The following is a 17,259-nucleotide window of genomic DNA, read 5'->3' as shown; positions in this document are numbered from 1 at the left end:
ATCCACAGAGGCTTTTTACTGCTAGCTTTTCTAACTACAAAGAGTACATGCTCATGACAAAGAAAATAAAAATCCATCGAGTACAGGAAGGTGGAAATGAAGTCCCATTCTACCATTCTACATTACAGTCACCACGTTACTCTCTGGATCCTGTGACCACTGTGTATCCTTCTAGAGAAGCACAAATGCATGTATATTTATTATATTTGTTAGCCACACCTAACAAATGCATGTATATTTTGTATGTAAACAGGCATACCTTGAGCTTCCTGTTTTACAACCTGCTTTTTTCACTTAAGTATATGTCCATGATTCCTTTCTGTGGACTATCTATAGATCCACCTTTTTTTTTTTTTAACAGAAGCATATTAATCTGTCAGATGGCCTCACTGTGGTTTATTGAACCAGACTGCTACTGATGGGCTGACAGGCTGGTTTCTACTAAAACAATGTTTCAGTGGTTAGGTGGATGCTAGCTGCTATAACAAGCAACCCCCCCATGTATTTCTAGCATGCTGTGATGTTAGAAATTGTTTTCCTAGCAGCAAGTGGTTTTTCCATGCCCCTTCTGCTCTCTTCTAGAACCTTAGGATTCTCTGCATTTAGCTAGAGGTCAGAAAAGACAGCCAAGGGGACATGCCTATTTTGTAAGCTCTTTCACCTGATGGTAATACTGAACTTCTACTCACCGTCAATGGCAAGAACCAGTCACAGGACTCTCATCTGGACTCAGAGGGTGCAGGGAAATGTAGCCCAAGCCAGGGGAGCCTTTCTGTGGAAACAGAGATGTATGGAGGATCAGGTGCATGTCACCCCATCTTTGCCAAAATTGCTGCAATGACCCGTGTTGCACAGGTCTCTACATGCTTGCACAAATGAATTTCCAGAAGGGGAACGCTGGGCTAATGACTGTGCATTTTCCCTTTGGGTGGGTAATATGCAGTTGCTTGTAAGATTTTAACAACTACCAATGTTGGAGAGTATCCAGCTTTACACACTCTTACCAGCTAAAACTTACTTTTTAAAAAATAGTTTTCCAGTCTTCCAGGTAAGTCATATTCTCTCATCATGGTTTTAACTTGCGTTTCTTTCATTTTGAGAGAGACTATCTTTCAAATATTTATTTTCCACCTGTGACTTATTCAATTAACCCTTCTCATAGCCTGTGCTTCTTTATTCTACCAGTTGATTCTTTTTCTTATTGATTTGAAGGAACTTTTAAAACATCTAAACATATATACGTGCAAAACAGATATGCAGTTAACCTTTGTTTCTCTGTGCAAATATTTTTCCAGCTAGTCATTTTTCTTTTATTTTACTTATGGTATTTCTCTATTCCAGAAAGTCACATTCTTAACGTAGTCTCACTTTTCAGCCTTTCTCTTCATGATTTTTGTCTCATGCTTAGAAAGCTGCCCTCATGCCAAGATTAATTTTATATCCTCACGTTTTCTTCCAGTGTTAGCATCACATTTGGATCCAGATTTTGCTACTTGCTGTGTTGCTTTGGCGATTGGTTTTATTTCTCCATGTCCCAGTTTCCTCAACCCACGGACAGGAATGCTGAGAGTGTTGCTTTGTAGCGTTCATGTGAAGGAGCGAGGTGGCCCAGGCACAGAGCTGAGAACCACATCTGGCCTCCAGACGTGACATGAGCGTGAGCTGTTAGCTTTTTATGTCCAGAGAATCATTAGACATGTCTCAGTCAGCACAGGCACCTCTCACAAAAAGGCCATGGGCTGGGCAGCATAAACAGCACAAATTTACTGCTCCCAGTCTGGAAACTGGACATCTAAGGTCAAGGTGCCGCATGAGTCGTCTGGGTGAGAACCCTCTTGCTGGCTGGTAGACGGCCATCTTCCTGCTGTGTCCTCAAGGCAGAGAGGGAGAGGGCGCTCCTGCCCACGGCCCTGAGTGACTGAGAGCCTCCACCCTCATGACCCCCCTCCAACACCATCACATGGGGGGTTAGACTTCATGAAATTTGGGGGTGGTGGGGACACACACATTTGCTCAGGAGCGGATTGCGTGTGTGGCTCACAGGCTGCCCATTCCTTTTCGTCTTAAGATACACAAGATAATGACTTAATATGCAGTGTGAAATGATTACCACGATCAAGTTAATTAACACATCCATCACCTCACATAGTTACCACGTGAGTGGGGGGGCGCGGGGGAGCATCTCAGCAGCTTTCGGGCCTATGATCCATGTTGTTAACTGGCATCACCAGCCTGTACACTGGCTCCCCAGAACCCACTCATTTCAGACCTAAAATTTCATACCCTTTGATTCTTCCCATTTCCCTCACCCCCAGCTCCCAGGTTCTGTGAGGTCGACACCTCGGTTTCACACATAATTGAAATCCTGTAGTATTTATCTGTGTCTGGCTCATTTACTTGGTCACAGAAAGGAGGAAACCCCACCATTTGTGATGCACAGGTGACGAGGGGCCTATTCTCGGGGAGGAAGCAGTGAGCACTGTCCTGAAGATTAGCAAGTGACAGGACACAGCTCAGGCCTCCAATTCCCTGCCTCGTGCTCACCACAGCTGCTGCAGCCCCGCCAGGCCCCAGCATCATGTGAGAAGGACCCCTCCCTGCCCATCAGTCACACGGCAGGACTCAGGACCAGTTCTACCGTGCACAGATCCAAGGGAGAGAATAGGTTTCAGTGGGGAAACTTGGAAGCCAGGTGTCAAGAGGCAGGTGTGGGGTGGCTCTGTCTTCTCACCATGACCCTGGGGACAGCCTGGGGTATGCTCAGGGGAAGAGATTCCTCCACCCCCACTCCCCACTTGCTCCCCTTCTTATGGGGAGCAAGGCTGCCTGAGAGCAGCCTTGTCTATGGGAGATAGTCAAACCCCCAGGACGCTAGGCCTCAGGACTTGGTGCCAGCAACACAGCCGGAGCCCCAGACCCTTGATCACCCACGAGACAGGTACATAGCTCCTCCAGCCAGTGGGGGAGGGAGCCACCAGCCCTGTGAGGCCCCAGGTCAGACACAGCCTCTCACACTGGGTAAAGGGGACCCCTCACCCCTGTGACTTACAGGCCATTAACTCCTTGAGGACCAAAACTACACGGTACTTGTCATTTTGTCTAACGGGGGTCTGGACATTCGTGAGCACATGAGGGCACCCCAGGCACAGGACAGGTGCCGCAGTACAGCCACGTGACACATAGGGACACTGTGGTCAGCGGCACAGGTGATCCTGAGCACTACCTAAGCGTGCCGTCGCAGCCCCACCTGGGTTAGTGTCGTTACACTCTGACACTTGCACGAGGAAATCGCTGAGTGACGCGTCTCTCGGAACGGAGCTCTGCTGGTAAGCCACACAGCACTGTGCAGAGACACGAAGGTCACGAGCCCTTCCTCCTGTGGCGTTACATTTGAGGGCTGGGATGATGTGTGAGACAGAGGTCACTGTGGGAAAATGGGAGCCACCTATAGTGACTGCCACAGGCCACAGCGGGAGCACATGCCTGAACCCTCTGGGAAGGGGGCACTGGGCAATCAGGGGAGGCTCCCTGGTGGAGGTGACCATGAGCTCCTTGCTGAGAGAGGAAAACATCCTGTGTAAGGGCTACGCAGGCCTTCTCCCAGAGGGCCCCGCATTCCAAGACCAAGACTCTTTAGCACCAAGGAGGATAGGGAGAGCGCTGAACAGCCAGTCTACAGGAAGAGTCACCGGACTCCCCCTAGGGACTTTATCCTGCCAGCGTGAAGAATTATGAATAGAGTTCGAGCAGAGACTTGGTCTCTGGCACCTGGGTCACATGAGCGCCAGGATTTGTGGCTGTGGACTTGGGCTCCAGCGGTCCCACCACGGGACTCACCAGCCCAGGCAGCTGCGCAGCGCTCAGGAGGGGTTTCTAGGTGCAGTTTCTCTGCCCTCTATTCTCCTAATGACCCCTCTGGAGACTGCAATGGTTTTTAAGGAGACTTGTCCTGTTAGGAGCCAATAAATCACCAGAGGCCCTGGGCCACCAGGCTTCCCCAGCGCCTAAGGCAGGTGTGTTGGGTTTTAGCAGCAAATGCAACCTCCGATCTGCAGCACCCAGGGGTGGGGCCGGAAGCTGCTGGCAGGGCGGCATGGGGCTCGCATGGGGGCAGGCGGGCAGGCAGGAGGGCCCCATGAGGACAGGAAGGAGGGAGCTGTGGGCTGCCTGAGTGGCCAGAGGGCCCCAAGTGATGCCATTTCCAGAGAGTCTCAGGCCGAGAAAGGTGCATTTAGATTTCTTTTCTTTTTTCTTTTTGTTAGAGGTGGTGAGAAGTCTGATTTTTCCCTCAGGGAGAAGATGGAGTAGAGATCTTAGCGGCTGGGTAAGGGCCACAAATATTCTTCTCCCTCTTTGTTTCCAGAGGGAAGCCTGGGCTTTCTCCCCTCTAAACGCCATTTGTCTGCGAGGTGCTGAGAACAGGCGTGAATGACTATGTTCTCTGGGAACTCACAATCCACAGTTGGGGCTCAGGCTGCCACAACTGCATGTATACACACATGTGTGCATGCTATCTTACAGAGTAAAGAGCACCCCAGAATACAGAGCACTCCATTTCCTCAGGAGGGACTTTGAGTCAGGCTGCTTCCCAAGTTCTTGAGCGTACGAATCATGGCAGGGAGCTTGTTAGAAATGCAGATTCCTGGTGGATCGGAATGTACAGAGGAGGGGCCTGGACTCGGTGTGGAGCACCCCTCGTGCCATGTAGACATGCGTGAGCCTGTGTTAAACTCCACATGGTCAGAGGAACAGCAGTGTGGACTCGTGGATCTAAGCCCTGGGGGCCCACTGGAATCATCTGGACCCCTGCACCTAGTGTTGGGATTTAGTCTGTGTGGCTGGGCGCCCAGGCTTGCCTCTCCCCAGGGGCCCGCCAGGGGGTCCCAGCGTGCAGCTCAACACCAGAGAGAATGCCTGGCAAAGGCCGGTGTGCAGACAGGAAAACAGAAATGGCAGGATCCGTGTTCCTTCAAGTTTCGTTTTCCTTCTCACTCTTGGAAATTTGGGAAGAGGCAAAGCTCAGCCTCCCTGCAGTCTTGGGTCCTGAGCACCTGTGGCCAGGATGAGCCCTAGAAATAACACAATGATCTCCCCTCCCAGGATTGTCGGCTGACACCTTCCTCTGCGCAGGGTGGGGTCAAGGAAAGGGGAGCTCACAAATGAAAGCCTCTGGGGAGGAGAGCAGCCTCTCCATAGGCACCTTCCTCACACACTGGATCTTGGTCAGTTAACTGTGCCAGGAAGGCCAATGTGGATGAGAAACATACTCACATTGTTGACGACTTGTTGCTATAAATGGATGCACGTCTAATAAGTTCCATTTGTAAGTTGCAAAAGTTGCACAATGGACTGAGGGTCCTCACTGCTGATACACAAAGTGCCAGGAAGTTCGAAGGGTTTGCAGAGGACAGACCGTTGGTTTGGGACTCAGATAGAGGAGCAGGTGTTTAGCAGCAGGAGCAAAACAAGAAAGCTGATCCAGCCTTAAAAGATAAGCAAAAAGCTCAGCATGTGTAAAACACATGAACAAGCAAGACCGGTCTGGGGTGCAGGTTTTGTGTGTCACATGGCATGAATACCAGGTCACCAGCAAGGGTGACATGTTAATTCTAAGAGGCAGGCGGAGGTCCTGAGGACCACGCACTTTATTCAACGGAATAATGGCCGACAAGCCTGGGTTTGCTTCCTTACCTGGCCAGGAGACACCGTGATCTCGAAGGTGACCTCCCCAGGGCAAGGCTCTCCACTGCATTCCAGATGTGCTGACCTCTGCAATTTCCCCAAATAGTGAAAGTTGACTGTACCATTTGTGGTCATGGGGCATTGCGTTCGTGCTCCCCCTTTATAAAAGAAAAAAGATGATCGGATGTGCTTGAAAAAGGTTTTCCTGGTGATGCCGAATGCAGAATGGACTGAAAGGGAAAAGAGCAGAAGATGGGGTTCAGCGTGGAATCTGTCACCCGGGGATAGATGACCAGAGAGGAGATACAAGTTGTGGTTGGGTACAAACACCCTAGAGGGAAGCAAGAGTTGAGAACTCACAGGAGTAAAGACCTTGATGCAAAAGGAGTCCAGAATGGCCCTGAGGGTCCTGCTCTGTGAGTGGAAGCGTGGGAGAGCATCCGTGCACACAGGCAGCATAGAGAAGACAGGGGAGGAAAGTGACGCGTCCCGGTGCAGCAGTGAGGCATAGCCTGGTCTGGAACATGCGAGCGTTTTCTTTTGATCTGCAGTCACAAGGTTTTAAGCCAGCAGCTCCTCGGGGGGTGGTTAAGGACTGGGAAGGAGTGAGGTCACCCGGGGAAACATGCAGAATGAGGAGAAGTGAGAGCAGGCGGTGGGAGGACCCAGAGTACTCTGGGGAGAACTGAGGATTCTGAAGGGTCTCTGTGTCAAGGTAACACTGCAGCCTTCACTCAAGAAATACTGATGGCACAAATGGACACTCACTTTGCTGTTGTCATTGACTGTGGCAGACCCTGGAGGCAGAAATAAGGTGCCCTGACCTGCCCTTGTGGTGTTTATTTTTTTAAAGATTTATTTCTGCATACAGAACTGGGGTACAGGCCGGAGGTGCAGGGGGTGAGAGGATTCATCAGAGACAGAGTGGGGAGCAGAACAAGCAGATCCACTGAAATCTGCTGCTGAGGGGAGCAGCGGGCGGGTCCTTGTGCTTATAACTCAGTGGGATGAACGTGCTTTGTGCTTTCCACAGAGAGGAAGCCGGGTGGTAAAAGGTAGGCTTGAGTATGCGGGTGGAAAGCAACGGAAGCCAGTTATGACAACTTACTGGAAAAACGCAATGAAAGGAAATGTAGTGACTGAGAACACTGAGGAATATAGAACCAGGTCTCAGAAATGGCGAGAACCAAGAGAGCAGAGGGATTTAGCCCCAGAAATTGATGAGGAGGTTCTTCCAGGCTATGCCTGGCTGACAGAGTCAGTCCCACCATGTCAATCATTAAGATGCATTTTTCATCTTTATGACTTAATTGGCCCTGGTTTATGACATAGTTGGCCTAACTTCCGTCATGTGCCCAACCCATCTGCTAAAATTTTATCCAAAGCAGAAGTGGTTAGTGCCCCCAAAGGAACCCCTGGGGGCTGTTACCAGATGCAGGGAAAACGGCTGCTGATCAGATTAAAATAACAGATGTGCAGTGAGTGCAGGCCGTGTGTTGGATGATTCTTGCAGGAAATCTTGCAAAGTTACACAGAGAAGAAAAGAGGGGGACGATTAAGGGGGTGGTGGGGAGAGGGAAATGCTCACTTGCTTGCCAGCAACTGGAAACAAGTACCCAAACTGGAAACTGTGATGTAAGGAGGAAAAAGAACCTTCAGGAAGTTTGGTTCTACCCCACCCTTACACTTGCCCCCCTGCATGGGCACAGAGCAGAGAAGTAGACAAGATCAGACAACAGCGTGTGCATAATGTGTGTCGTCACACGGGTGTGATATATGTATGTAATGCATGTGTGTATATGTGTCTATAATCACCTTGCACATATCATCACATAGGGCTCAGTTTTCTTTTTCAATGAGGAATAAAGGGGTAAGTGTGCCTTGGCTGGGACAGGAACTTCTGAAGTACACAGCTGTCACTTGCACCCCAGGGGGGCATTGTGTGTATGACGCTGTTTACAGCCTGGTATTTGTGTCTTCCTGAGTAATTGTAATTTGGTTCGCAGCTGATATGCCAGTTAGGAATAAGGAAGGTGAAGCTTCCTCATGAGTGCACAGCCAGGGGCCTGACTGATACGCTAAAGCTGTTCAGAATTGGCCAGAATATTCTAAACCAGTAAGAAAAACTGATGTGTTCATCAGTGCTCCTGGCAAAAGCTCATAGCTGCCTAGCCAAAGAAGCTGGCAAAAAGCTGCACCCCCAATTCTTTTCTTACATAGTCTTTAGTGCATTACAGGATACTGCAAAGAACTCAGCTTTATATCAATAACCCCTCTGACGTTTGGAAGGTTTCAATCACTGTGACATGGTTTCATCTATCATCACAGATGTCAACACCTAATTAATTACAACTTATGCCAGCGTCATCATACAAGATAGCCAGATTTCTAAGAAAATAGGGCCAAAGAATTCTATTCATGTGCACTTCCAAATGTTTGCTAATAATGATACCCTACTGAAATGACGAGTGACTACTCAATATTAAGACGTACGATTAGAATTTTCAGTTCACTGAGACCCATTATAGACTTTGGCTCTGGAAGCAGCCTATAAGGTGCATGATGAATTTGCAGTCCTGAGGGGATAATGGTTAGGTGTGCGAGGAAGGTAGAGGGGGAAGGGTCAGGGCAAAGGCCAACAGGTGAACCCTGCCTACCTTGCCTTCTGAGACTAGCAAAAGCAATGCATGTAACAGCTTCAAGAGAAGGAGAGGAGGGAGACAGCTCACATCTATCCATGTAGAGGAGACTGTTCTGTGTATTAGGGTTATGCAGGAGTAGAGTTGGAGCTTGTGATGAGAAAAAGCTGAACACTGACTCTGAAGACTGAGAGGAAGGCCTGCAATGACAAATATAAAAGATTATTGAGCAGTGCCAGGGGCCCTCGAAGGCAGAATTGATAAATATAGAAAGGATGCAGTTGTTCGGGTCAGCAATTTTTTCTCTATTGCTGTTTGGCAACCTAAAGACAGAAAGGGCGAAAGGTTAGGAGGATGCATTATTACAAACCGAGAGCAAACAGTTCAAGGAAGCAGATGAAGAAGACAGCATCTCCGTTATTGAAATGGTTGGTATAGAGAAAGTGCAATCAGAGGATCATGGATGAATTTGAAGATCAGGTAAAATGAGTTGGAGGCTGTGGAAAGGTGGGAAGAAATAGGGCTGTCATCTATATTAATTTTTTCTGGCTGTCATAACAAATTACCACAAACTGGATGGCTGGCAACAACAGAAATTTCTTTTACACTCTTGGGGGCCAGAAGTCTAAGAACAAATTGTCAGTGGAGTTATTTCCTTCAGGAGACTCTAAGGAAGAAAATGCTGTTTCGGAACTTTTGCTGACTGCCAACAATCCTTGGCATTGCTTGGCATAAAGATATATCACTTCATGCGCTGCCTTCTTCTCTGTGTCTCTCCCCCTCTACACCTTGTTGGTCTAGGACTCAACCTAACCAAGGAGGGTCTCATCCCAAGACCCCTAACTGACTTACTGTTCCCCAAATACGTTCACATCCATAGGTCCTGGCCCTCTCTTTTGGAGGGTCACCACTCAGCCCGCTACCTAGTGCTGGCATGGAGATTGAGAGTGAACCACTTTAGAATGAGGGTGACTCTGAGAGCTGGACCCAAGGTTTGGCCATAGCCATGAGGAGGAGATGCAAAATGGGAAGTGGAAATGGATATATTTGATCAAATTACTGTGTGAGACCAGATTGTTGGCCAGAGATGATAATCAGAGACAGGAGGGAGATGAGGAGGCAGGAGGCACCTTCCACAGGAACGCAAACAGGACTACGTGGGGCTGGCCCTGGGAAGGAGCAAATCCCCCAGCTCTGCCTTCTCTGAGTCATCTGAGGAACTTGCCCAAAGAACCCACTCCCAGATTTTTCAATCACCTGGTCGAGGAAGAGGTCTGGACATCTGTGATTTTTCATCCCTTGGGTAGTCTATATCATTCCAGGTTTAAGAACAACTAGTTCAAGATAGCGCATGACCTCAAGGAGCGAGTGGCCTTCCCCTCCGTGTAGGCCTGAAAGAGATACCCGTGGGTAGGAGACGTCAGTCCTTCCCACCCCACCCCTTCATGCCCCAGGCAGAGATGTTCTCAGCCCTGGGGTCGAGAGTGACCGGTTGTCTCCCAGTCTTCACACTGAGGTCCTGATCTACCAGGGTTCTGAGCATCTTCGGGCTTATTCCAAGGATGCTTTTCAGATGTGTGCCAGCAGGAAAAGAGATAAGAACTCATATCTAAGATCCTTACTAGCACTAGTTCTCTAAACAGCCTTTTCTCCCAAAAAAAGATTTCCTTAATATAGTCGCAGTATCTTTTGCCAGAACAATACTTACTAGTTTCCTTTGTACTGTCCTGAATATGTAATAAACACATTAAAAGTTTCAAGCAGCATAAAAGGTTTCCAATAAAAAGCTATTCTCATTTATCCCTGACCCCCTGGCCCTGCTCCCACTCGAGTTCCCTCCCCAGAAGCAATTGCTTTTACCCACTTCTCTTGCATCCTTCCCAGGAGAGGCCCAATCTCGCTTCTTTCATTGAACGCGTTCTCTCAGAAATCATTCAACGCAGATCGACCCAGCTCTATTAATTAGCTGGTCTGTCATTTCTCAAAACCCATACAGATGGACATTCAGGTGGTGTTGTGTAAAGCAAACCTGTTAAAGATTTGTTTAAACATCAACATGCGTTCAAGTGGGTTCCTGGCTGGAGATCTAATGTGCAGTACAGTGATTCTAGATGACACTACTCTATTGTAGACATCAGACTTGCTAAGGACTCATCTTACCATGGCTTCCTCGCCAGGTAGGAGCAAGTGAGCCAGCTGGACGGAGGGAAAAGACCTCCTGGGCTTCCCCCCACTCCCTCCACCCCCAGTCTGATGACTCGTTTCTTCTGCCCACAGGAGTCTGATGCCCCGCACCCTCGAGAGTCAGATCACCCTAGAGAAGACTCCCAGCTATTTCGTCACCCAAGAGGCCCCTCGCCGGATCTTCAACATGTCCCGAGACACCAAGCTGATCGTGGTGGTGCGGAACCCGGTGACCCGCGCCATCTCTGATTACACCCAGACGCTGTCCAAGAAGCCGGACATCCCGACCTTCGAGGGCTTGTCCTTCCGCAACCGCACGCTGGGCCTGGTGGACGTGTCCTGGAACGCCATCCGCATCGGCATGTACGCGCTGCACCTCGAAAGCTGGCTGCGCTACTTCCCCCTGGCACAGATCCACTTCGTCAGCGGCGAGCGGCTCATCACCGACCCGGCCGGCGAGATGGGGCGCGTTCAGGACTTCCTGGGCATCAAGAGGTTCATCACGGACAAGCACTTCTACTTCAACAAGACCAAAGGTTTCCCTTGCTTGAAAAAAACAGAATCGAGCCTCCTGCCTCGATGCCTGGGCAAATCGAAAGGCAGAACTCATGTACAGATCGATCCTGAAGTGATAGACCAGCTCCGGGAATTTTATAGACCTTATAATATTAAATTTTATGAAACTGTCGGGCAGGACTTCCGGTGGGAATGAACCCCCGCGAAGCCAGGGCTCTCCCGCTTCTCCCCCGCGCGAGATTCGCCCTTAGAGTCTGTCATCCTCTGCCCGCAGCGAAGCCAGGCTTCAGCCCCCCTTCCCACCCAGGCTCCCTGCACAGCCAAGGCCAAGAGACGAGCGGGTGGGGAGACCCCCGCCACGAGCGCTCCCCTGGCTGTCTAGGCAAGTTGATCTGTTCCTGGTGTGGTCAGTCAATTCCAAATCATTTCCCTCCAGCCCTAGCAGGCCCTGGGAACACGCTTTAAGAAGAGTGGATCTCCCACTTACCATAGATTTTATCAGCCGCACGGGCTCTCGCTATGAACACCGCAGGCTGTTGCTGGCACCGTTCACCCCCGGCGGGCCTGTTCATTCCGAGTGGCATGAACCTCCCCCAGCTTGTCTCCCAAGCAGCCCTGTGTCACAGGATGGAAACCGAGCTCGTCCTCCTGACCTTGGCCGCTCATGGAGAGGTTGCAGGGCCCGAAGCAGCCCCTGGTCACTCCTAGGAGACAGGTGGCTTGATGATGAAATAAACCCGAGGTTCAAAGCCTATGCGCTCAGCTCTGCCCGCAGGGTAACCGTCTTTGGAAACCGCTCTGTGACTCTCCACACCCTCTGTGGACTAAAGCACATATTCCTGCTGTTACGGGTACTTTCCTCACTCGAGCTTTCATGTTCGGCATGCGATGGAATCATGCTTGTCCATGTGAAATAAATATGGCTCTCGTGTCCTTACCACTGGGCTTCTCTCTGTGTCCTGAGCCGGCACACAGCTCCCTCATTCTGTTCCTCCCCTGCCAGGTAGGATTAGTGCTGTGGGTGGTTTGGAAGGCAGGAAGGGACAGGGGTGGCCTGGGGGGCACTGAGGGGTGCAAAGATGGCAGGGGCAAGAAGCAAGGCAGAGAAATGGGAAAAGATTTCTTGCGGACAGAGGCTGGGGCAGAAACATCACATGGGGATCTGCGGTGACATCTTTCTGAAGTGTGAATCTCATCTGTCAGTCTCAGATTAAGTTTAACAGCCAAAGTGCCGAACTAGAGGCGGGGGCTGACAAGACACCAGACCTATGTTTGCTTAGTCAGCATGTCTTGAAATAACCTCCGACACCAGGGACTGTCCATATAAAAAATTTGAATTTCCAGCTTCTTCATTTTGAATGGAAACTTGGCTATACTGAGTCTGAAGTCCAATATGGCGACAACTGGCTGCTGACTTTGCAAGGGGCTGTGCTCCCCAGTTTTCCATTGCCACCTACCTAATCCCTCTCACTGATTTATGTAATCTCTGGCCCCTGAGGGCAGTTGGTGTCACAGCCCAGAATACAATAGTAATTCCCCAGCATGATGCCCAAGACAATCCCAGTTACACTCACTGGTTCATCTCCCTGGCCCTCTGCTCCAACCTCACTGTTACAAGATGGTTTTTGATTATTTCAAGCCTCTAGGTCCTTGTCTCTGTGCTCCTCCCACACATCTCCAGCTGATGGAAACCCATGCTCCTATAATATACCACGCCAGAAGCACCAGCTGATATTTGTGGAAACTTCCCCAACTAAGCTGAGTCATCTGCTTTATACGCGTCTTAGTGGCAGCTCCTATCACGTTTGATTATCACTGTTTGTGTAGCTATCTGTCTAAATCACAGACTGTGAACTCCCTGAGGGTCGAGGTAGTATCTGGCCAGCATGTAATAGGTGCTTAGCAGATGCTTGGTGGATGGATGCATGAATGGGTGGATGTATGTGTCAGGCCTAGGGGCATGAACAGGAATGTCCAGAGATTTCTGATTTCCAAGATTGGAGGATGCAAAACCTAAGATATTCAATTCTGTTTCTTGGCCCATGATCTGCCCTGAGCACTTTACAGGAGATCAGAAGACAGGCTGTGGTCTAAGATGCCCATTCCACAAGATTTCCCCTTCTGGCCCTGTGGGCAAGGAGGGGTAACATAGAAGAAACCCTATGACGGAGGGATGGCTTATGTGCGGACATGAATCAAGTACCCTTATATTCCCATCCATACATGTTTGGTGTCCTGTGTTCTGGCCCCTGGTTGGGCCAAAACTGTGTCCAAAGGGAGGCAAAATCACATGAGGACATAAAGCAACACTCAAGAAAGAGTGTGAAATTCACTTGTTTATCCTGACGAGGGAGAGTCTAGTCAGAATTAATGAAAACTCTGAATGCTGTGTGCCCAAATTCAACTTCATTCTTTTATATTACAAGCATTCCCAGGTCGAGTAGCCTCTGAGTATTAATGAATAGGTCAGAGTCTATTCTAATTAGCATATCAATCATGATATGCAAATGAAAGATGCTAAAGTACCTTAAAAACCCTGGCTTACATGAGTAAAATCCAGTGTACATGAATCTGCTCAGCAAACTGATTTTTAATCCAGTGCAAATGTACCCTTTTGCCCAAGGGCAAACTTGCACAAACTCCAAATTAGTACAGTTTAAATAGATGAAGTTTGACTCTTCGGTCTGAGACTAAACAGGCTCCTCCAGGTAGGGATGTGAGTGTGTGCGTGCAAGCGCGTGTGTGCATGTGAGTGCCTGCAGGTGTGCATGCTTCTCACTAACAGCCCAGGGTAAATGACAATTCTATAGTATTGGACAATCGATCTCCTTTCACGCTAGTGCCCACAACTCACAATGGCTAACCCATGTCTGTAGAAGGAAGCAGAAAAGTAAGGGAAACCTTTCCAAGAGAAGATCATCTGGTCTACCCTCAGGGCCAGTTGCTACAGAGGAGGTTGCTGACTACAGTCTATTGTCAAGTATAGTCTGGCATAGTCAGTTCAAACCCTTAAATCTCTCAGCAGTGAGATGGGGGCATGGAGTTCAAATAAGCCCCTTCCAGTGGAAGTTGTAACATCCCTTCTACTTATAGTTTGCTCACGTTGTGAATGATGCCCCCTCTGCATGTGTTAGGGTGGTAGAACCAAGCTCACTCACATCCCTCTGGGTGAAACTCAATTATTTGGTTATGGTTAGATGCCAAGGGAGCTATGAAAAGGAATCTTTCACTTGGGTGGTTCAGTGCTCTCTGAAAGATGGGCTATTCTACCGCAGACACGGGGGGAAAGCCTAGCTGTCTAGATCATAGAACAGAATCAGAATCTATGCATGCAGGTGTGGGGAGTGTTGTTATGGGAGTGTTCTTCCCTCAACTATAGATCATACCTGAGCCACTGTCAGCTCTCCCTGGCTTTGCCTGCTTCTTTCTAAAGACAGAATACAGGAAGCCCAGTAGATCTGTATCTGAATCCTACTTCTGCTATTTCCTATTTGTATGACTTTGGCCAAATGGTCTAACTTCTTTGAGCAAGTTTGAACATCAGTAAATTGGTACAGAAAACTTATGATGGTCCAAAACAGATGCTGGTGCTCCAGCCATCACATCTGTGTTCCAGTCAAAAAGAAGAAGAAAAGAAAGATGTTAGAGAAACTCTCATCCAAATCAAGCCAATCCCATTTAAGAGTTCCCAGAAATTCTACCCAGTAACTTAGACCTCATTGACCATCTCTAGCTGAAAAGGAGACTAGAAAATGTAGCCTTTTAGTTGAATGCATTATCTCCCTAACAACCTAGGATTTTAATACAAAGGAGGAAGGAGTGGATGTAGAGAGTGCAATGAACGGTCTCTGTTACAATAAAACTCTAAGTATATGAAAAGTGGTCTCTTAGATTGCCATTATTTTCCAACCAATCTTCAAAATGGCTCCAGTAAAACATGGATGCAACTGGAGGGGATTATGCTAAGTTAAATAAGTTAGAAGGAGAAAGACAAACACCAGCTAATTTTACTCATATGTGGAATAGAGAGAGAATAAATCAACAAACAACAAACCCACAAAGGAATTGACAATGAAGCCAAATAAACCCTAGAGAGACGACTGCGGAGTTGAGGCTACTAGTGGGGGGGAGGGAGGTTTGGGAGGAGGGGGCACAGGGGCCCATGGTAAAGGACTCGTGTGTCTGGATGGTGGGGCTGGCGTGGTAACACGCATCTGCGGAGGTGTGACCCTACCCCCTAAATCATGTACAACATTGTAAACCACAAATGGCCCCAACTATGAGATCTCCAGTGTGTCCCCATACCCTCCATCAGCACCAAAGGCATGGACCCCAAGCACAGACCTCCCGCTTTCATCCCCAGGCAGGAAATTGGCTCGCAGGGAGAGGTGGGTGGGGCAGAGGAGAGACCTCAGATCTGGGGCATTTGCCAGCTTCCCTGGAGCAAATGCACTAGCCCACTGCCCCAGGGCAATTTCCCAGAGACTGGTGTGAGGTCACTGGATGCAGAGGGAGAAGCTGGGCTTTGAGTCCGAGTCTGAACCCTCTCCCCAGAGGCGTGGGCTCAGCCAGCTCTGGCGCCCTATGGCCTTAGCGCCCTGCACTGCAGCCCACAGGCCAGGAAACACTGCGAGAATAATCCGAGGCCCAAGTCCTGTTAGGCAGGTGTGTGCCTGGTGTCTGCTCTGGCCCTGATCTCTGCCGGGGCAGCCTATTTCCACACACTACAGGAGTCAGCTCGCATTTCACCCATGATGTGAATACAAACATTTAATTCATCCAAATTCGATTATATCCCGTCAGAGGTCAGAGAGGGGAGAGAGGTGACTGAAAGCATGTGAGAGTTAACGTGCCATCTTCCTCCATGAGCACACACACTCCAGACGCCCTGTGTTGGGCTCGGGGAGCTATTGTCCCCAAGACCCCTGCCTCCTGTCACATGGTCCCATTATGACTGATTCTGACTCTGATTATGCTGAAATTCCACCCTCTGCCTGCAAACCTTCCTCGGGTGCACAATTGGATAAGCAGAAGTGTGCGGGGCCCACAGGAGATAAACAAGTTTCACTTACTCACCTTTGTCATGCGGCATGTTGACTGGGGAATCTGTTGAATTGGAGGAAGCTCCACTGTATTTGTACCCCCAAATTTGGCACCCACACCCCACGTGTCCACGCACACTCAGAACACAGAAGGGACCAGACCATGAACAGAAGGTGACCAGCAGGCAGCAGGCACAGGAACTGAGCGCCTTCCTGATTCCCACAGTTACCTCTCTCCTGCTGGGTCTGGGGGCGCACGGCTGGCACCCCTTCCTCACTGGGCAGTTTGCTCCCTGTGGGCACCACGTGACTGACATTTATTTTGCTCCCGCTCCTGGAAGGACTGGAGATGAGTCTGTGACTGACATGTGTCGGCTGATCCGAGTCTGGCCAGGACATGATTGATGACCTTGACTAATTGGATCACGGCTGACTGACGAGTGCTTTGTGGCCCCGCCGCCCAGCGCACCTCAGCCTGGAGCTCATCTGAGCGTGAGCGGGGCAGCCTGGCAGCCAGGGGCTCTGGCTTCTGGGGAGGGCGGGCCTACTCCTCTCTTGGCTGAAGCAAAGGATGCATTTACAGTGGGTTCCCAGCCCTGCCGGGTCCTGCTTCCATGCTGGGCATCTCGCTGTACAGAGCCTGCAGTCTCTCCACCCAGCTGGGCCTGGATCTCCTCAGGTTCAGCTCAGTGCTCCTCAAAGTGGCATCTTGTGCCACCCTCAGAGGCCTGAACCCACACTGCAGGGACTGCAGCCTTTGGGGGTGGAGGGGGGGCGGCTCTGGGAAACAGGGATCAACGCAGAGGTCGGGTATCCAGGACGAGACATTCACCCAGGACTGTGAATACTAGTAACTGGACTTGTAAACGTGTTAAAGCGAGTAACATCCTGTGACATGCTTTATATCATTTTGCCTTTGTATAACAGAGATTTTAATTCCTGTTTTGTGGAAGAAAGAAATGGCGCCTGGAGATTTTTTTTTCAGTGACTGGACTAAGGTCACATGGTCAGGACAGAACGTTCAAGTTGTCTTTTGAGAGGAACCTGACATCACAGAGGCTGTTAGGCCTGGCAATGAAGAACAGATGTTGCCCTTTGCTAGCTTGCTTGAAGTCCAGTGTGGTATTTATGCAGGATTTCAACCTTTCATATCTGAGAAATGGAGATAATATGAAATTGAGCGTAAACCCTGGTGC

At 49.5% G+C, this 17,259-nt stretch overlaps 1 protein-coding gene across 1 annotated transcript in view; it reads left to right on the top strand.

The window, feature by feature from the left end:
- Positions 1-11,958, top strand: part of HS3ST2 (heparan sulfate (glucosamine) 3-O-sulfotransferase 2) — an 83,969-nt gene extending 72,011 nt beyond the window's left edge. The window contains exon 2 of the mRNA XM_004692072.2: positions 10,599-11,958. Within this exon, the coding sequence (XP_004692129.1) occupies positions 10,599-11,217 (619 nt within the window). The 3' untranslated portion in view covers positions 11,218-11,958. The remainder of the gene's footprint in view (positions 1-10,598) is intronic.
- Positions 11,959-17,259: the final 5,301 nt, after the last annotated feature.

Source organism: Condylura cristata, unplaced genomic scaffold (genome assembly GCF_000260355.1).
Source record: "Condylura cristata isolate star-nosed mole 26May11 unplaced genomic scaffold, ConCri1.0 scaffold00032, whole genome shotgun sequence".
Classification (NCBI taxonomy): Eukaryota; Metazoa; Chordata; class Mammalia; order Eulipotyphla; family Talpidae; genus Condylura; species Condylura cristata.
The sequence above is the reverse complement of the archived record's forward strand: the minus strand, read 5'-3'. Positions and strand labels throughout refer to the sequence as shown.